The following is a 22,206-nucleotide window of genomic DNA, read 5'->3' as shown; positions in this document are numbered from 1 at the left end:
ATCATTTAACCATTAAATAAACCCAATAGGGCTGTTCTGCCCCCAATAAGTGGTAATTATATCTTAGTTGGGATCAAGTACAGGTACTGTATTATTATTACAGAGAAAAGGGAATCATTTAACCATTAAATAAACCCAATAGGGCTGTTCTGCCCCCAATAAGGGGTAATTATATCTTAGTTGGGATCAAGTACAGGTACTGTTTTATTTTTACAGAGAAAAATGAAATCAATTTAAAAAATCTGAATTATTTGATTAAAATGGAGTCTATGGGAGACAGGTTTACCGTAATTCGGAGCTTTCTGGATAATGGGTTTCCGTATAATTGATCCCATAACTGTATTTACCTTCCTCAACTGTCTCTTTCCAGCTTTCAAATGGGGGTCACTGACCCTGGCAGTCAAAAAACTATTGCTCTCTGAGGCTTCAATTCAATGCAGGCCCTCTTCTATTTATAGTCCTATAGTCCTGGTTGCTAGGGTAAATAATCCCCTAACAACCAGATAGATGCTGAAATACCAAACTGTTGAGCTGCTGAACAAAAAGCTATATAACTAAAAAAAACGAAGACCAACTGCAAGTTGACTATCAATGTCTACATCATGCTAAAGGTGAACAACCTCTTTAAGTGCTTTATAAATGAACCTAGTCAGACAGATTAACTGTGAGGCTTTAATTATATTGTCATACTTATATTTAATTGCCTCTTTTTTCTATTCAGGCTCTGTAATATTCATCTTTAATTATGTCTCCCTGTCTGCGGCCAGGATTGCTAGGGTAATCAAACCCTAGCAACCCGACGGTTGTTCAACTTCCACACTTTGCAGTTTCTGAACAAAAAATATAAATGTTTAAAAAATGCATAAAAAATAAGACCAGTTGCAAATTGTTTTAGAATACATCATGCTAAAAGCTAAATCTGAATGTGAACTGATTCTTTAAATAACTGGATGTGTGTATAGCATCCATATATTTGTTTTTTAATATACATAGAGAGCACGTGGAACACTTTAATGACCTTTTATTATATTTTATCCCTGTGCTATTTCTGGTTCTTCATATCATTACCATACATATAATTTTCCTGTAGTGATTTTTGCCTAATAATAATAATAATATGTGATATTCCAGGTGTTAATATCCCCAGCCAAAATAAAAAAGGCATCGGAGACATAATAGAGACAATACACCCTGTGCTCTCTGTAGTCGCATCTCTATAACAGAAAGCAAAGGCTGGAAATAATCTGTCAGCTGGCTTTAAAGAACAGGAAGAGCAGATCCCCTTGTCTCTGTCATTATAGAAGGGGACTTATAACATTAAGCCCCTCAATATTAAACTTCCCCAGTACATTCTCCCTTTTCCATATAAAAAACTGCTGCTATGGGATTAGGTAGCCTATTTCCCTGTTTGCCATTTAGGGAGGAGTTGCTTCATTAAAGGGGAATTTCACCAAAAACTGTGTTTCTTTGTCTTAAAGTTATTTGTAAATGTAATTACTATTAAAATCAGTATCTGTCTGGCTATTTAAATTCTATGCACTGCTAGTTCTGACTCTTGACTAGTTTTTGGGTGGGGGACCCCATTAACAGCGTTTAAATGTCAGAAACCTGTTTGTTTGTTTTTTAATTTGGAAGCTATGCTGTTTACACGCCCTGACTTCTAATGGGATATATGTGAATAGGATAGATTATTACATAACATTCCCAGCCTATCAGCAGACAGATCTTTCTATAGCAGCTGATTAACTTCTCATAAGGAAACCTGGAATGGATACTCGTGCAGTAGGAACCAGCAGTGTAAAGGAGCTTATTGCCACACCTGTTAGTTTGAAGCCCTCGTCTGTGCCACTGTGGCAGTTTGCCAGGTCGTCCTCACATTCGTCCATTCCGTTCACCTCAGGGGTAGTGGGTATGGATGTCGGTGCTGGAAAGTGAATAAAACACCATAATGAGACTATAGTTTGTATCTGGCATGGAGTCTTTCAGGTTTGATAATAAAGCTGTGTGTGCTGCCATATCCCATTGGTAAGCGTTGTTCAAACCTTAGAACACATATTGGTCTTCATTGGAGGTTACTTGTTTTGGTTCCATGTGAGTGGAACACAGATATATACATTTATACATAGGGAGTGCATTTTCTTCTAATAATCTCCCTTACGCAGAGCATAGAGTAAACACTAACAGAAAAAACAAGGAGTCCAAAGAAAAGGATCAAGGAAGGCAGATGCACCAAAACACCAACTTATTTATTTTTTGGTGGCTCTTTTCCATAGCTTGTCTAAATATATTATATACAAAGGGATTTGAATTGTCGATTTCAGGGTAAATGGGAAAATCTTTTTTCAATAAATATATTCTTAATGCTCTGTTCCCAGCCTCCAGCACAAAGGGAGCTGATGAGCCCTACATGTGCCGCTGCAATAAAGTCTGTGCAAGAATTAAAATGTACAGCCAGCAGCCTCTTTCCCTTTGTTCTACTTCTTTTTTCCCTTTCAGATTGAAAGTGCTCCAATACGTTCCCTTTCCTTCATTAAAGAGTGACCTGGTGCTTATCTGGAAAGCAATCAAGTTTCCATATATCTCCTGTAAGCTGGTGGATTCCCAGCAGAGACACCGCGGCACGGCGCATACAAGTTAATGCAATGCGAGACCCCTCTCTCTCCTTTGTACCGGCAACATTCAGAGCTTCCCCCCAAGGTCTGAATTAATAATGGGACTCAGATCTAATATCATTCTAAGGCACCCGACCCAAATACAAAACAGGACTAGCAACAATCATGGGAAAATGTTATCCTTTCATGTAACAGATACAGGTATGTGGATGCCTTTTTATCTATCCAACTATATCTATCTATCATCTATAAAAGGTAATTTTCATTTTTGTCACACCTAGGTTATTGATTAAGTCAGTAAGTGCTCCCGTCTCTTCTCCCTAAATCTGGCCATACACTAGAAGATCTGCACAAACAACTAGGCCACCAAACAGGAAGATCTTTGCTTTCTTTTCCCACCAGGGGGTTGTTCAAATCATATGCCCACCCATGCCAATGATCTGATCACCAATCATGCCCACCCATGCCAATGATCTGATCACCAATCATGCCCACCCATGCCAATGATCTGATCACCAATCATGCCCACCCATGCCAATGATCTGATCACCAATCATATCCCCACCCATGCCAATGATCTGATCACCAATCATATCCCCACCCATGCCAATGATCTGATCACCAATCATATGCCCACCCATGCCAGTGATCTGATCACCAATCATATGCCCACCCATGCCAATGATCTGATCACCAATCATATGCCCACCCATGCCAGTGATCTAATCACCAATCATATGCCCACCCATGCCAGTGATCTGATCACCAATCATATGCCCACCCATGCCAATGATCTGATCACATGGGGGGCCTGTGTAGACCCATTGGAAGAGGAACACTTTCACGGCCCAATGTACTTTCCTTGACAGGGTTCTTCATCAAGCCTGATTGATACCTGGCACAGCCCTGACCAGACATCATAACTATTAATGAAATGATTAGATTATATTAAAATAATAATTTGTAATATACTTACCCCAATATGTTACAAATGGGGTTTGCCCAGAAGCAGGAACCCACCTCAACCAATCAGCAGGTACCATTTACTGGTCAACTTATTAGTTGCTATAGGCAAACTTTAGTGCCTTTTATTGCATAAACCCATTACACTTATTGGTTACTTTATTGGGGGGGGGATATTACATCCATTTTGTGGGTAATACTGGCACTTGTATAATTTGTTGTCATTATTTTGATCTTTTTTTGGATTCCCCATGAATTCCAGCAAGGCTAAGGGGACTCCTGACATCACTGATGAGTTCAGAAGCTAAGTTTCCAGTTTTACTAGTCACGTTTCTCACGTGCGAGCACATACAAACACAACATGACACACTCATTTTTCACATCCTTCTAAATAATGCACGCCCATCCGTTTGTGCATGTGGTACATAAATGTGCTTTTAGGAACACTGACTTCCCAATCACAGCACATTTTAATGATACATCGGAGCTGACACTGATTTATTAACCCATTAGGTATAGAACACAGAATGGCAATTTACTTGGCTAGATGCAGGGCCCTAACTATACACATTAGCAATAATGACAGTCGCAAATGGCCATAATGGGCCATCAACAGGATATGAAAGTAAGGACATTGTGGCAAACATTAATATTCTTGCTATTAAATGCAGTAGATTGAGGAAGATTAGACTTTAGATGGATTATCAATGGCTAAATGCAAAAGCATTAGGGATAATGTAACCCCCTCTTTGTCTTTAATGAATACACTAGATATATAGATCTTAATTCATAAATGAACTGAAATCAATAGCAGTAAGCAGAATTTATTTAAAGAATATGCACGACTGGGCCAAAAAAAGATGTGGGTGGGGGTTGTCTGTTGGTTTTCTGGCCACCACCTTGAATAAGTATCATACCTGAGAGTAGGGGAAAGGGAATTCCCACCAGTATCAATAGAACGTTAGAATGCTTTCCAATTCTGCCCAGTCTTAATTCTAGCATTAACATGGATTCCTAATTAACTAAAAATGTTCTTTATATACAGTATATATATAGGTATAGGACCCATTATCCAGAATGCTCGAGACCAAGGGTATTCCGGATAAGGGTTCTTTCCGTAATTTGGATCTCCATACCTTAAGTCTACTAAAAAATCAATAAAACATTAATTAAACCCAATAGGATTGTTTTGCATTCAATAAGGATTAATTATATCTTAGTTGGAATCAATTACAAGGTTCTGTTTTATTTCTACAGAAAAAAAGGAAATCAGTTTTAAAATTCTGAATTATTTGATTAAAATGGAGTCTATGGGAGACGGGCATTCCGTAATTCGGAGCTTTCTGGATAACGGGTTTCCGGATAAGGGGTCCGATACCTGTATATGTATATGAGAGAGAGAGATACGTACTTTCAACTTCGCAGCCCAGCAGTTCCAGACGCAAACCCAGTCCTGATACTGATGCCCTTTCAGGAATTATACGAATGAAGCGGGTCGTAATGGGTGCGAAAGTCCGTAGTTCAGGGGTATCGTAATTTGTATTACCTTCAAATGTCTAAACAGAAAGAACGATGTTAGCGTTATATCAGTTGTTCAGTGTTCTTGGTAGATTTGGGGGCAGCAGGCAGGCAAGTAAACAAAAATTGCCCAGCGATGAAAAGAACATGAAATATTCCCTTTGGAGAAATGAAATCTCTCTTTTTTTCAAGAAAGGAATCACTTGTGCCTTTGTGTACAGGCAACAGTTACTCCCCCTTTAATAAGCAGCCTTATCTGAGTATTAAGAAGCAGTTTGCTATGAGATGTGCTGTTTGATTTGAATCTCTTGGTATCTGCACGTGGGACAAATGTTCCTGAATATTTAAAATATGTCAAAAAGTCTCTTGTATTAAATACTGTTAAAATACTTTACATTTTTGAAGGGAAATAGTGTTGAACATTTCATGTGAATATTTCATGAACACACGGAAACTTGAATGAGTCCTTGAGTTTTCATATTTTCTCTTGATATGGACCAGTAGACTTGTAGAGCAGAAACTGTACATGTTGGTCCCCCCCCCCCAGGATTGGTTATAATACCAGCCCTGAGATTCCATTTTATTATTTATACTAGGGCCATTGTCAAACAACCCCTAGAACTGTCAGACTAAAGGGGATTTTAGTCTAAAGGGAAATGGAAGGATACTGTAGCCCCACTTCCTACCGATTCTGTTGGTTCTACATAACATATACAGGCATTTGCCTCTTGTGAGTCCCTATATAGAACAACGTCCAGGCAGTAAGGACAAGTTCTGCTAAAGATCCCAGGGACAGTGGAAACTGTCCCATGTAACACATGCACCCAACTATACTGCTCATTAATATGTATCTAAGTATTTATGTATTTCTGCCCAAACCATCAATTCCATCTCACCTTCGGCTTGTTCCTGCTGGAATCCATGATCATTTCCCACTCTGTTCCATTATTGCTGTATCCAATTTTGAACTTTCTCATAAACACTTTGTTTTCCTTATGCTTTCCTCCTTGGATGATGACCCCACGCACTATCTTCTCTTCTGCAAGGTCAATCTGAAGCCATTCCTTGGTGTAGGGATGAGTGTTTGAGGGGGGCAATGCCCAGCCGGAGCGGCTTGTCACAAGACGAGCAAGTTCAGGAACCCAGTTTCGATCCACCTGGCTAGATGCTGTTATCTGAGAGTCAGATATAAGTCCGGACACCATGCCCAACATTCTAGAACACGGATAATCTGTAGGACACAGAAAAGAGTGTGAATTTTATGGCACTAGTCTCAACATCTTAGGAAGATGCAAGTGAAAATGAGAACATGAATTCTAGGCCAGTTATTCTTAACTCATGTTAGTGAAGGCCAACTTCTGCATACTAACTACAGCCATCGGCCTAGGGAATTCCTGAAATGTCTGTATGTGTTCATTAAATCTAGATGTCTAGATATATACAGACATTTAAGGGATTCTAATCATTAACAAAAAGACTAGGGGCTTTGGGGTCCAGTAGAGGTTCTCCTAGCCTGCGCTGATAAAAAGGTCTGTTAGGACCTTGCCTAGGCTTGTAGACCACTAAAGGACTGTAAGTGACCATCATTTTATAACTGTGCTTCCCAAACATTTTCCGAGCAAGTTCTGCCATACAATCAAGTGGTTTAGCATCTTGGGTTTTATAGTGAACCAACAATGGGGAGACTGTAATACGATAAATAAAATTTGCACCAGGTCTTGTAACCCACAGGAATCAATCACATTTGGTAGCCAAAATGCTACTTGTTGCCTAGGCTTTCCAGACCTGCTACAAACTTTGTGACTTTTATTAAATTGCCTCTGAAATTTTGGGAATCATTTGCTTTGGCTGAATTGGTAAAATGATTAGAAGGGAGGAGAAAGAGAGACTGCTAAACCCTTAAAATCTATGGAGCTCTGGGGCTGCCAAGAAACAGCTCAGCAAAATCAAGTGAAAATCAAGGCAGACAGATTAATCCCTAATGAAATGAAAGAGGGATAAAATGTCATCACCGCACACTTTAAATATCAACTGATAAAAGGTAATGGTACGATAAAACAACAACATAACGTACGGCAGCTACAGGTAATTGAAAGATAATGTTTAATGCATGAGGAACATGCTCTTTCTGCAACATCTGCTTTTACCTCTTGGGAATCTGTCGTTTCTGGAAATTCCACCTAATTGGCTAAATCCTAATATTATTCAGCAGAACGAACAGTACCAGGAATCCCGAGTTTTACTATCACATGTATAGCTATAAGGGGCTCATTTACTCCATTATAGCTCTTTACAAAAAGAGAATTTGGGTACAGATACCATGTTTTTTTACCTACAGATCTACATTTTCTCATCAGGATTCCAGAGCCATTGTGGGTAACTGCTAAACAGTGTGTGCCCCACGTCGTGTACCCATCACCAATGTGGATGCATAGTTAATATGAAGGGCAAGTTGCTATGATCCTCTTCCATATTGAATTTATGTGAAAATGGTGTCACTTCTGGGGCAAATCGGAGCAGAAAGGTTGAGGTTTTGGGTAATTTTAAAAAAGTTGAAGTTATATTGATGCCATTATCTAGAGTTTCTGGGCAGAACATTAAGTACATAGACACAGAACAGTTCTTCTCCACGCATTTCTCTTGGTGTTCTGTAAAACTGGTTAGAAAATGCCAAGAATGCAGCAGAGGAGTGAACTGTGTACAGTATATCCTCTCATCTAAAGCACGATAAAGTAAATAAAAGCTACTTATCAGTAGTTGTACATCATCTTCCTTCGGCCTTTAGTCTATGTGATTTGAAGTCAGATTGGGAGGACGACTGCTTAGTATTTCTGCTCTAAAATCAGTGCCGCAATAACATCTCGAGCACATTAAGTGGCTTTCTAGGGGCAACCGTTTAAAGGGTCTATTCATTGAAGACATAATTGACATATAACTTGAATGTTGCATGCCAAATTGCCTGTTTAACATGCTAAGATGAAATCACCAGATATCTTAATGGGGCCATGAATAGTAAATTGATTCTAAATGCACAGGATAATGCCAATTACATTTGCCAATGAGATAAGTGACATCAGCGAATCTAAAGATCTTTTCTGTGCAAGGAGGCCAAGGCAGCCATTTTGGCCAAAGTCACGCGGTTGGGGGGGGGGGGTGGAGAAGAAGTAGTACATGTAGCAAAGGTCAAAGCTAAAATGGAGCTGCCGCATCCCTAAATTAAAATCTAAAGGCAATTCTTTTTTTAATGAATTTCAGCTCTGGATGTCACGAATGCTCTGTAGATTCAAAGGGTTGGTGATTACAGGAAGGCTCCCCGAGGAACCGGCTAAATCAGTTTAAATCAACTGAGATGCCGCTGCATGAAGACTCTTCTTACAGGAAAAATACACCCTTTTCATAAATTTAATTTGTATTCCTTTAAAGAGAAACTAGGAGGGTGTAGGTTGTAGAGAACGATCAATTCCTTTACTTTCCAACACAAGAAGGAAAGAAGGATTATTAACCTTAGCCTTATGTTTGTGATGTATGAAAGGGCAGTTGTATCAGCAATTGTTTCAAGAATATATAGGTGTTCAACAGACCAGTTAAACTGGGTCTAAATGAGAGTAATCCCTGCCAGCCTTAACCTTCATGATGGGCTCCCAGTAACTGTTGGGCTTTTAAGGGAGCAGCCCTATAGACTCGCTGCCTTGACAACAGGCTTAAAGGGGGCATGGCTAAGCTTCCTATGGGGGTGTGGCTTGATATAATTTGGGCATGGCCACACAAATAGGGCTGCAATGGCACTCCATGCAGGTCAAATCTCTGAATTTACTCATTGCCTATAGAAAGAAATACCAGTATAACTATTTTATGTACTACCAACAACAGACCAGTTAAACTGGGTTTTCACGAGTATAAAAGAGATCCCTGACAGCCTCAACCTTATTCATGGGCTCCCAGTCACTGTTCTGGTCTTCCAGGGGAGCCCTATCCTTTGGGTCTTTCTCCTTCAGGTTAGTAGACACTTGGCCCAAGTAATGCAATTAAGCAGGTAGGTGCCAGTCTAACAAAGGAATGACCACCATATGGGGTTTACCTTGACATGGTATGGTGGCTTGTCAATTTTATTATCATAAAAGTCTAGAAGGAGCCATGGCTGAGCACCCTATGGAGGTGTGGTTTCACGTACTTTGGGTGTGACCAGCCAAATAGTGCTCTTCATCAAGGTTTAAATCTTTGAATTCACTCATTGCGAGTGATAGCCCGTATAGCTATTTTCTGTACTACCCACAATTCTGCAGGAATATTTAAAGTTACAGCATCCCAATATAGAGGGGAATTCAAGAATGACAGCATCTACAGTGTTGACCTCATAGCCCCACATCTGTTTGGAATGCTAGAGGTTGTTCTTCACGTATCTGACATCAACGTTCCCTATTAATTTGATGAGCGCACCATATGTTTAGATGATCTAACCCAGCCCTAGTATATTATCTAAAGTTACTCTCCATTTCAGCAACCAAGGAATCTCTATAAAAAAAAAAGGCAAGCAGATATTAACGAGCCCTTTGTTCTAGGAGCCGCTCGGCGACACGTTATTAAAGGCGCCGTTATGTTTTGCTTTGACCGTAGTAAAGAAAGCTAAACATTTCCTTATTTTTGAGGCACAGCGAGGCACTAAATGAAGATATACAGCTGTGCTCAGGTGTTGATTCCACATTAAATTGATACCTGGGGACACAGGATGGTAGGAGTCAGGTGCAATCAGCGCTTAATTGCACACACTGGGGCCTTCGGAATATCAGCAAAAGAGTCGCGGCTGCTGCTAAATTGGCTTGTTAAACCAAAACAATAATGTTGCATGTACTCCTATGCATATGTAATCATATCAATTTATAATAAAGAAGGTGCAACCTCAACAAAGTGTCGTCGACACAAAATACAGATGCAATGTAAGAACCAAAAAGGCTACATTAAATTCTGCTTGGTCGTGTCAGTGAGATTAACGTAGCGGGAACAGGGAGGCATAAAACATCCCTCAGGGTAATATTCCTTGTGCTTCCATGGCTGCATTCTCTGATGTTATTCGCCCCATTCCTACAGACCTGCACATAATAAGCAGGGAACAAATAATATCTGCATAAACTGCCTTGTTATATATTCCGGTAATTGTGACATCATAATTAGTAATAATCCACGGCGCACATTCCATTAACTGACGCATCGATTCTTGTTTTGTGCAGATGTCGGGGTCAAACACTAAATCCCTTTGCACAGATAACCTTTAATATCCTTATAATGAACAGAAGGGGATGGATTGTCCTGCGTTTTTAATCACCTGCACGTGTGTCTAAGACGTCAATAGACTTCAGATCATGTGCAGAATATTGATGCAGCCCTAGTTGTAGCCGCGCATTGAAAACTTAAATGAATTCTGTTATTGCTCACAGTAAGGCTAGTAGGCAGGTACCTACCTAGGGGTATAATGCAGCTCCCTTGTTAGTAGCTGCCTCTGTTCCACTATGATTCCGACTAAGTTCTTTCTTGGGGTTTTAGTACACAGGGAATGGCAGTGGTTTACGTGCCCCGCAGCATAAAGCTGTTATAGGTGTTGCCCATTGCACCCATTAGTTTGCCTTTGAGGCTCTTCCTACCCCATCTTACCTGTGATTTTACAGCCATAGAGTTCAAATCTCAGTGATATTCCATTTTCCCAAGTAACAGGACGGATTCTGACAAATCGAGTGATAACCGGTTTAGGGAATGCTCGATACACTACATCATTTGCGTCTGTATTTCCCGCAAAAACCTACAAAAAGGCAAAAGGAATCATCAGGAGATAAACACGACAATCCATGCCCAGAGCTCAGCATGGTCAGAGCCATCTATGTTGATGGTTGGGGCACCAGAAAACCTTAGACCAGTGATCCCCAACCAGTAGCTCAGGGGCAACATGTTGCTCCCCAACCCCTTGGATGTTGCTCCCTGTGGCCTCAAAGCAGGTGCTTATTTTTTAATTCCTGGCTTGGGGGCAAGTTTTGATTGTATAAAAACCTAGTGTAATTGCCAAACAGAGCCTTCTGTAGGCTGCCAGTCCACATAGGGGATACAAAATTTCCAATCATAGCTCTTATTTGGCACCTCTGGAACTTTTTTTTATGCCTGTGTTGCTCCCCAACACTTTTTCCATTTGAATGTGGCTCATGCGTAGAAAATATTGTGGACCCCTGCCTTAGACCATGGGCCCACTCTCCAAACTATGTTTCCTCCTTTCCTCACTCAACCACTTAGTTCTCCAAGTCTCTTTTATTTACATGCTAGCATATATTCTTCCATCTATTTCTCCTCTTTCTTCCCATACAGAAATAGGGAATGTGTGTGCTGGGTTTACTTGGATGGGTTGAACTTGATGGACTCTGGTCTTTTTTCAACCCTATGTAACTATGTAACTATGACCATGAAGTTGGCCAAATGGTCAGGAGCAGGAGGGCCTACTGAACCCTGGCCCCACTGGGAGTTTTCCTAGTATCCTGGTGGGCCAGTTCAACACTGGTTGGGGCAGGGAAGCATGTGTTGGACCTTTCCATAATGAGTGGGAATCCCCTACCTATATACAATAAGCTTGGTGTAAATAAAGCACATTTCAGCAGCAAGTACTGCAGTGTGGCACTCTCTCTCAGTGGCTTTGTATGGTTATACAGTTGGGATGCTGGGACTTGTATTTCTACAACAGATAAATGGCTTGAAGCCTGACATACAATAATAACAAAAATGCCATTCGATCAACATTTATTTACCCCAAGGGGGCGCTCCCATGCTGGGGCCTTTCTGCCCTATCATAGAACTGGCCCAAGTATATTTCAACATGACTATTACAGGTGGCAAACAGTTGGTACTCAACTAATGGGGTGAAAGGAACCCAAAGAGTAAAACCATACAGAATTATACTGAAACACTTGCTTATTAAGCTTCCAAAAATATAGGATATTTTTTTAACCTTTGTAACAATTCCCCTTTAAAATACATTTCTCTAGCTCGGAAACCATCCGGATTCTGTTTATCAAGCTACTAAATCATATTTGTGCTGGCAGACTTCCCAACATTCCTGCCAGTGTACGGTAAATAAAAAAATCAGAAGCCTTGCAGGTGCCTGATCTGGGGAATTTATTCTATTTTCTTCCAATTTGCAAAATAATAGTCTAAAAAAACATGTTTTTCAACTGGACATGTAAGTAGGTAGGTAAAGGTGGTGTAAGTAACCGGGGTCATTTTTGGTGTTAGGCTGGCATTAAAGAGATCCCAATCCGTTCTAAATAAGCCGATTAGCTGTTTGTAATGAATCCAGCCTGCGCTCAGTGTTAATTCACGCACAAGGACTACAACTGAGCTTTATAAATTCGCCATTGATTTTACACCATTGTTTTTACTTTGGCATAAACTATAATATATGTCTAAATATGCCCCTTAGTGCTGATTAAGGATGTGTGTAAAGGTAATTTTCTTTTTTTATGTAGAAAAAAAGGATTCTTTTTTTGCCGTTTAGGGGCCCGTTGTAGATTTTATGGTTCCTTTTTCTTGCATTCAATATATGAGCCTCGTAAGTCCTTTTAAATTGCCCAGGTTTGCTTGGGATCACAGTAACACTGGCGCACTGCCCGCGCTCGGAGGAGAATTAAACAGCAGAGGAAAATAAGCCCAGTAACTGCTTTCTTGACATTTTAATATTTGCTATTATCGTGTTTAAAATTCTTTGGAGTTGCTATGATTTTTAATTTACCTAGAGGAATAAAAAAAAAAAAGGAACGCTCTGACACGTACCAGATGTTTGTTTCCATCTTTCAGGGTAATCCAGTCTTCCCCGTTGGAGCTAATGTCAACCTTGTAGGATTTCACAAAGTACTTTTTCTTGGTTTCTTTAGAGATGGCTCCCTGGGTCCCTATTCCAGAGACAAAGCGTAGGTTTTCAAGATCTACCTGCAGAAAGGGAAACAGAAAGGAAAATAGAGTTTTATTAGACCACCAGGGAAGTGTACATTGTTCTTATATAGTTCCACATGTGTTGTGTTTCTAATGGTTCCCAAACTGGAGGTCATTCAGAGTGATATTTAGGGTGACACCATATTTAGTGTCCTATATACAGGTATGGGATCCCTTATCTGGAAACACGTTATCCGAATTACGGAAAGGCCATCTCCCATAGACTCCATTATAAACAAATAATTCTAATTCTTAAAAATGTCCTTGTACTTGATCCCAACTAAGATATAATTACCCCTTATTGGGGGCAGAACAGTCCTATTGGGTTTATTTAATGGTTAAATGATTCCCTTTTCTCTGTAATAATAAAACAGTACCTGTATTTGATCCCAACTAAGATATAATTACCCCTTATTGGGGGCAGAACAGTCCTATTGGGCTTATTTAATGGTTAAATGATTCCCTTTTCTCTGTAATAATAAAACAGTACCTGTACTTGATCCCAACTAAGATATAATTACCCCTTATTGGGGCAGAACAGCCCTATTGGGTTTATTTAATGGTTAAATGATTCCCTTTTCTCTGTAATAATAAAACAGTACCTGTACTTGATCCCAACTAAGATATAATTACCCCTTATTGGGACAGAACAGCCCTATTGGGTTTATTTAATGGTTAAATGATTCCCTTTTCTCTGTAATAATAAAACAGTACCTGTTCTTGATCCCAACTAGGATACAATTACCCCTTATTGGGGGCAGAACAATTCTATTGTGTTTTTGCAGACTTAAGTCCAAATTACAGAAAGATCCCTTATCCGGAAAACCCCAGGTCCTGAGCATTCTGGATAAGAGGTCCCATACCTGTATCTTGAAACTGTGGCTGAATGACTAATACACCAGTGTTGTTATATATCTGTAACCTTGACCCTAAAGCCTGACCAAAGGTTGGAGCACCACATATGGCTTTAACTGAAACATTACAACAACCACTGTTTTAATGTCTGCTCTTGGGGCAGGGGGGGAGGGGTCAAAGAGTTGACACTGCTAAACACAGGGCAAATTTGCACAAACTCTGTCATTGCAGCCAATCAGCATAGAGCTGAGATGATTTTATGGCTGGTGGAGTAATGAAAACAAAAGTCTGATTAGTTGGTATGGTTACAGACCTGGTGTAAATTTAGGGAAGAACAGCCAGTTTTAGGGTACTGCATAGGGAGAGGTTGTCCATTATGACAATGACATAAACAAAATACAAAGGACGTATTATATGATGTATCAGTTCACAATGGGGTGTCCAACCTGTGGTCCTCCAGCTTCAATTAAACAGGAGGAGATCTACAAGACATCCCTGTTTTTTATAACCATCCAATCAGATAAAAGTCTCTAGCCCTCCTGTATTGCCATGGGCAATGATAAAGTAGCAATGACCATTTCTTGGCCACTTCTGTCTGTGAGGAACCTCAGCCATGATTAGGTTAGATTAGATTGGCCAATATCTATTCTATCTAAAACAACATCACTGTTAGTTTTTGAGAAGGTCAGTTGTATAGCTACAGCCCGGCGCTACATTTGTAGATAGGACGCAGCTCTCACAGGAAACTTAATTTTCAGCATTTGGCCCCTGAGATGGAATATGTCCCCTCGCACAAAAGAAACAATGAAACGGCCATTCCATACATTCCAGTCAATAAAGGAGATTTATGTTTAGCCACAAGCAGCCTCCGACACTTAATTTCATTCTGACCCCGAAAAGGAGGCATGACAAAGGCGGCCTGTGTGGAACTGCTAGTTATGCTTCCACTGATCTGCAATAGAAGTGCACTAAAAAAATAGGAATATTGTGATTTTTTTCCCCCCTCCTGTACTCGTGCGTGGTTAATTGGTTACGGGCTAATGGACATCCCTGCTCCTTATTAGTTGCTGAATGTATACTCGCATTAAATGAAACTTGAGAAGTAGCACATTGTCCGAGATTTTCCATGCCGTGGGCCAGATACACACTCTCTTACTTTTTGGGGGGGACAACTTTTTTTAAAATAATAATATTCCACAAAGAGGTCTCTGGGCATTCTGTAAAAATCTCTAGAAGGGCCATGTCTGGCCTCCAGTTGATATGACTTCCATTCCCAGCATTCCCTGATAGCTGGAGGGCTGCAGGATGCACATTAAAAAAACAGATTATTATTTTCCAGTGGAAGAACTAGATCTTCCTGGGCCCCACAACAAATTCAATTTATGACCCCAATACTTTGGTAAGTTGACCTATTCTATCAAGATAGATTTAAATTGCTCATTATTTAAGGTCTTATGGGGCCCTCTACACTCCCGGGCCCCCCTGTAACTGCAGGGTTTGCTATCTCTTTAGTTCCGACCCCGGCCTTTTTCCTTAGTTTCCCCCCAATCTGACTTTAATGACTGCAGCATAAAAACGAATATAAGCACCCTGCAAGCCCTTATGCCTCAAGTGATTTCAGAGTGTTTTGCAAAGCTCGTGTCCAAGCCTACGCTCTCGTCACCATGAAGAGCTCTTCAAAATCTCATGTTCTGTGCTGCTCCACTTCATAGCTTCTGTGCCACTTTAGATTTGATTGGAAGCTCTGGTGTGTATGGTAAGGCAAGCCTGTCCACGACACGTGCACACAGATACACACATACATACAGATACTCACATACACACAGATACACACAGATAGACTAATAGTCTAGTAACTCATGTGACCAACCAAGCAAATATTTGCCTGGGTGCTCTGGGTATACAGACCTGATAATAGCTTTGTGACCTAAAGTCCTAAAATAGGGGCATCAAAACAAGGCAGTTACGTAACTCCTCTGAATGCTGGCCAATGACTAGTTTACAGTGGCATAAATAATAGCCCCTGGGGCACATTGCACAATATTACCTTGTGCATAACCAGCTTCGATTTATATCCATCCATAAACTTGCACCCCTGCTAGTGACTTTATGCATTGAGCCCTTTACAAATGTTATTGTTTATGAGCCCCTCTTGGCCCTGGTGAGGCTGCACCCCCTGTAGTTATACCGCTAGCCGTTTAGGATTATGGGAAATGTAGTTCTCAAAAGCAGTAGTCACCAACCTCTTTTGCACCACGGACCGGTTTCAAGCAAGACAAATTTTCCGAGGACCGGGGGTGGTGGGTATACTACAGCTCATCATAAACAAAATCAGCCCAGCCCCTCTGCTCTTCTTACTCCCACCTAAGTGGTGACATCCCCTGACACTTAATATAGAGTTTTAAGTACTTTGGTCCATTTTGCAATCAGTAGAAAGCTTCCTGGGTTTGCATAGTTGTTTCATGGATTCATGGAGTTGGGACACAGGTGGCCCAGTTCAGCACAGCCCACGGCCTGGCCCGGTGGTTGGGGACCCCTGCTCTAAAGCACAGGGTCACAAAGGATTGCGGTGTTAAAGTTTCATTGTTTTATAAAGAAGCAATGAATTTAATTCTATCATTGCCGGCTTGAAACCGCAGTTGCTTTACCCCATTATAGGGGCTGCTAGAAATGTGATCTGACCAGTTCCCGGCCAAGAAACGAAATACAGAAAGAATAAAATGACTTCACGCGTTGGCGTGGGCAGGTTTCAGCGGTGGCTTGCCAATGGAATCCAGCGAGAATTTAAACACAGGATTTAATCGATGCCACTTAAAGTGACAGTTCACAAGGGAGCAGTCTAACTGCTTATCACCGTTGGATCCTGCGCCATAATACCCTTAAATAAATAAATCTGTAATTTTTGCATGAATTTTTTTTCCGGTTGCCATGGGAACACTGAACGGCTGCCAAATTCATGGGGGAAAAAAAAAGACATTTCCTTCATCGATTTATGCCGCTTGTCTTACTGTTCGCCAGTTATTACTTTTATTGGGACTGTAAATTAACCATCTGTCTCTGTGCCTCCCAATCAATAACCAATAATAAGGACGGAGGGGAAATATATCAAATGGAGCCACCGTGCTATAAAAACTCTTTTAAATCTTTTTAGCATTTTGTAAACTTAGAGGCAGCTCCAACTGCTTTGGCGACTTTTTATTACAGAGAAAAAGGAAATCATTTGTAAAAATTAGGATTATTTGCTTATAATGGAGTCTATGGGAGATGGCCTTTCCGTAATTCGGAACTTTCTGGATAATGGGTTTTCGAATAAGGGATCCCATGCCTGTGTATATATATATATTGATTACTTCAAAGCAATTACATTTTATGGTGTTACTGTTCCTTTAATGCTCTGGATTTGCACCATAATAATAATTTTATTAGCAGTGGAACACAGTCAGCAAGACAAAGGAATGGCTTTTGGCTATGTAGTGAATTTTGGGTGCATACTCTGCATATGATATAACCAGACTGTACGCCCTCGTCCTCCATTGTACCGCAGGCGTGCGCCCACAGTCCCCCCATGTCTCTGAGCTCGGTCCCTATGGACCCCAAAAGCGACATTACAAAAAAGGAAGCGGACCTCACTTAAAGCAAAAACAGACTGTAACTTTTATGTAGCATTTATGTCCCCTTTAAAGTCAAATATTATGTTCCAGCTTGGCCAATTCTACTGATTAGGAACTCATGTAAAAACACACAAAAACCTATGACACAGTCAGTCTGGTATTTAACAAACGCCGACGGCTGTGCTTTATTTACTGCCTTCCTTTTACAGCAAATACTTCTCGCAACCCTATGGGGAGCACTCGTATGTGACACTGCTTTTTCCCCATTAGCTTTGTTTTTTTTTTTCCAGTGGATTATTTCCTAATGCCCTTAATGAAAAAGCTGATTTAATTGTTTCTGTCTGTATACACCACTAGGCAGAACTCTCTACTTTCCCTTCTATTTCCAAATAAAACCCCCAAGTGCCGCAACCCGTCCCCATTTTCTAAATGGGTAAAAAGCGCACGGGGGTAACCTCTAATCGCTGACCACTACTTAAAGCCGGAGCAATTCATTACTGCCAGCTGTAAAATGGCAGTAATTTTAGTGAAATTCATCCATTGCCTTCAATTAGGCCCATAAAGTAAAAAAAAAATGCATCCATTAAATATCAGGAAGCGGTTGATCACGCAGACAGCTACAAAGGCTCTGCCTCTCTCGATGCGACCACTTTTAATGAGCAGGGCTATTACACAAATAGGTAAATCAATGCTTGCAAAGTGGCGACGGGCCAAAAGAAGGGCAAACAACACATATGATTTGCAGCGGCAGATAAAAGTACACCGGCTATTCATATATGTCATAATAGGCACGTCTGTGTTATTTAATTTAGGGCCTCCCTTCCGCATTGAATCCTGAGTATATTGGCCGGGCAATAATTACCGTCTCTCTGTGCTTCTCAGGCTCTTTTTATTTTTTTTTTGCAGTCACGCAATGGATATCATTGTTAGATTGAAGGCTGCATATTGAACCGCCGCTCCTTATTGAAAAGGAGGGCGTTTGGGTAATTATTGGAGGATTTAGATTAATCTCCAAGCTTTGTGAGCGGGGATCTTATTTCAAGATATTTGGGTTAACCACATCTGTCCCTGTAAATCAATAGCATTCCTGTCTATTTAAAACAATATATACGTATGCAAGTACTATGACTATTATTCACAGTATTTTTCACTTTGAATTATATGTGGTATAATTGGATCAGCGAAGGCAAAACACATATAGATACAGCTCCTTATATAGACAACAGCCAGTCCCACCAATCACAATGCAACGTTCTAGAGTCAGTCGGTACTAGATTTTAGAACAAAAGTTTGATTGAAAGTTTTATTGTTCTACATGCCACCAATGAAAGCCTTAAACTTAAGATACGAGAGATAATATCCAGTCTGATTAAATATCATGGAACAAAGATTTAATGGTTTGCTTTTAATGCTAATTGATTTAAATTGATAAATCTGAAGGATAAATCATTGAAGCGGTAGTAACATCCTGTAATGAAATATTTCTTTATTGAGTTATTTGCCAGTGATTTCATTGCAAACAACATTATTTATGACTCAGAAGTGTAGAAACCATGGGCAGAGTTTATAAAGCAATGCAAAGACAATATCAGGAACAGTAAGCAGGGGGTGCGACAGCGCGGGCATTAACTCCAAGCCCCAGGAGTTACACCAGCATTTTAAGAAAATAAAGGTACAGTTATTCTCTATATTCCATTTGGGAGATGTAGCTCAATAACAGCTGATGTGCTCTATCCTACGGCCATTATAGGGCAACATCTCCCAAAATGCCACGGACAGTCTGAAGACTCACAGGTTGGACATTTTCAAGGTTTTACCCTGTAGATTGGGGTGCCACACTTCCTACTCAGGGTCCCCCTCTGACCCATGCTCATCATACTAAAGGTGGTCATATATGGGCCGATAAGAACTGACGACAGTCAGAGTACTCAGACGAGCCTACCTGAATGATATCTGGCCAAAAATCGGGTAGAAGTCAATCAGGCAGGTTTAAAAATCCCATTGAGATGAGGATGCATTAACTCTATCCTAATCCCAATGGCCTGTATCTCATCAATGTTATTCAGTCATTTGGCCCTCGGGCCAAACATTCGGATCAATCTGATAACTCTTAGCTCAAGGTTCCCATGTATGGACACCTTTACTCAATGACACTATCAAGGCCGAGAATGAAATGATCATATAAGATTATCAGATAAATTTTTCTAGAGCTGCTTATCTTTCTCTTTCCTGTCGATTTACATACATCACAACTGCAAAATATGCATTTTTTGACACAGTCGGCCCTAGTTGGTGCCTTCCCATTAGACTTTGATGCCAGCATCACAGAAGTTCTTCTTGAGACAGCAGCAAACTGAGCAACTGTCATCACTTCAACTCCAGCCAAACGTTTCTCAACATTGAGCAGGGAAAGTGGACTAAACAAGATTCTAAGCCAAGACCCTAGACATATGGCATGTTAACTGCTTGATTAATTATAGACCTGTGTTCTTTGATTGCTCAGGGTATCGGTAGCATTGTAGAGCCATAACCTTTCCCCCTGTACCAGCGATGTAGGAAGGCTGTTCCAACAAGGGAAGGAACAGTTGGCGCTTGGCTGCCAGTTCTAAGCCGGTAGTAATTCCCTTCTCACATATCTTATCTCCTTTATACTGGGGCTATTTATAAGCACTCACTATTCACCTGTTTCCAATAGCAATAACACACTGACAACCAATTTACATTCCAATATCTTTAAAGCCAGTATAAAATGAGCCTCATAGCTCCAGTATCAAACGTAATTACAATTTAATTGCCAGATGGGAAAAACATGTTATCTCTAGCACTTTATTAAAAATGCCTAGCAAAACTTCTCCTGACTAGATTATTTTTCACTTAATTTAATTTGCCCTGGGAGGGCTAACCTCGGGATCGGCCTCTCTGCTGTTTGCAGAATTGATAGGGAGGCATTCCAAAATAAATAGACAGACCCACACACGCTCGCACACACTAAAAGCTTTAATAAAGGGGCAACAAAATTGAAAATGCTGCATAAAACAGAAGAGTGGATGGAAACATAGTGAAATGCGAGACTGCATTCAAAGATGAACTTGCTTATAAAAATAGACAAGGACCTAATGCCCAAACTAATTTCTGAGGTTCCTTGGTATTAGGGTTGTCGTCTTATCCTCGGAATTGGCAATATTGCTAAGTCCAAGAGTATGTGAATTTAATGTTATAAATGGATAAGGCAGTAGCTGAAGCTTCTATAGGGCTGCTGTATGAGTTTCCAAGTACAGGAGCCCCTTTGCAACCTGATTAATTTAACCTTCTATACCCAATCTTGTCAAAAGCTCTCCCCAAAAATGCAATGCTCCTGCCTCACTGGGGATCAATATTTTGCTCACTACAGGTATTGGACCCCTTATCCGGAAACCCATTATCCAGAAAGTTCCGAATTACGGAAAGGCCATCTCCCATAGACTCCGTTTTAATCAAATAATTAACATTTTTTAAAAAAAATGATTTCCTTTTTCCCTGTAATTATAAAACAGTACCTGTACTTGATCCCAACTAAGATATAATTACCCCTTATTGGGGGCAGAACAGCCCTATTGGGTTTATTTCATGGTTAAATGATTCCCTTTTCTCTGTAATAATAAAACAGTACCTGTACTTGATCCCAACTAAGATATAATTACCCCTTATTGGGGGCAGAACAGCCCTATTGGGTTTATTTAATGGTTAAATGATTCCCTTTTCTCTGTAATAATAAAACAGTACCTGTACTTGATCCCAACTAAGGTATAATTAATCCTTATTGGATGCAAAACAATCCTATTGGGTTTAATTACTGTTTAAATAATGTTTTTAGCAGACTTTAGGTAGGAGATTCGAATTATGGAAAGATCCCTTATCCGGAAAACCCCAGGTTCTGAGCTTTTTGGATAACGAGTCCCATACCTGTACTTTGTTTGCATAGGGTTACTGTAGGCTAATATGCATACAGCAGCTCAGCATAAAGAAAAGAGAAAAATACACAACCTAACTGTAATTTTGGAGGAAGGGCGACCCTGCATCGTTGGAACAGCACAGGTATGTAGGTTGTAATTATCAAAGCAGCTGCCTAATATATATTTTGAATGGCAGGTGGCTAATAGCAAGGGATTACCCAACCTTCTGAGCTTTCTGCACCCCCCCGCCCCTCACTAATCACTGAAATCTCTGCAATAAATATATTGGTAACTGGACTAACGGTTCCAAAAATAATATCAGCAAGCATAGAGTTTGTCAGAAAGGGCCCCCTCCTGATAATTTAGGACTGCAGGGGCCTCTGCCTGCGTTGGCAAAAGGGAAATTGCAAATGCTGCTGCTGTTTAACCACAATTCTGCTGTTGTTAAACTACAATCTTTCTTGTCTGTTGAATATACATTCATATAAGAACAACAGTTTGAATTCTATCACTTCTGGGTGTGGAAATGGCATGCGAAATGCGCCGGGTACTGCGAACTGCCATTTCTAAACTCTGCTATAAGATAATGAGTTTTCCTCCAGCGCTAGGGAATATTCACAGAATGTGGTTCTCTGCAGAGCAAAAATAATTCCTTCATTGAAACAGTTTTATCTTCCCCCAGCCTTTATGTTTGAGAGCCATTGATAAGCTTTTTTTTTTCTCTGAGCCAAAAGGAGCATTTTTAAATGAAAATAA

General features: G+C 40.3%; 1 protein-coding gene across 1 annotated transcript in view; it reads right to left on the bottom strand.

Annotated features, from left to right (window-relative positions):
- Positions 1-22,206, bottom strand: part of nrp1 (neuropilin 1) — a 100,396-nt gene that overhangs the window by 14,210 nt on the left and 63,980 nt on the right. The window contains exons 7-11 of the mRNA NM_001100222.1: positions 12,894-13,049; positions 10,740-10,884; positions 5,990-6,324; positions 4,987-5,131; positions 1,820-1,924 (exon numbers count right to left, since the gene is read on the bottom strand). Of these exons, the coding sequence (NP_001093692.1) occupies positions 1,820-1,924; positions 4,987-5,131; positions 5,990-6,324; positions 10,740-10,884; positions 12,894-13,049 (886 nt within the window). The remainder of the gene's footprint in view (positions 1-1,819; positions 1,925-4,986; positions 5,132-5,989; positions 6,325-10,739; positions 10,885-12,893; positions 13,050-22,206) is intronic.

The sequence above is a fragment of the Xenopus tropicalis genome, chromosome 6 (genome assembly GCF_000004195.4).
Source record: "Xenopus tropicalis strain Nigerian chromosome 6, UCB_Xtro_10.0, whole genome shotgun sequence".
Classification (NCBI taxonomy): Eukaryota; Metazoa; Chordata; class Amphibia; order Anura; family Pipidae; genus Xenopus; species Xenopus tropicalis.
This window is presented reverse-complemented; position numbering and strand designations above follow the sequence as displayed.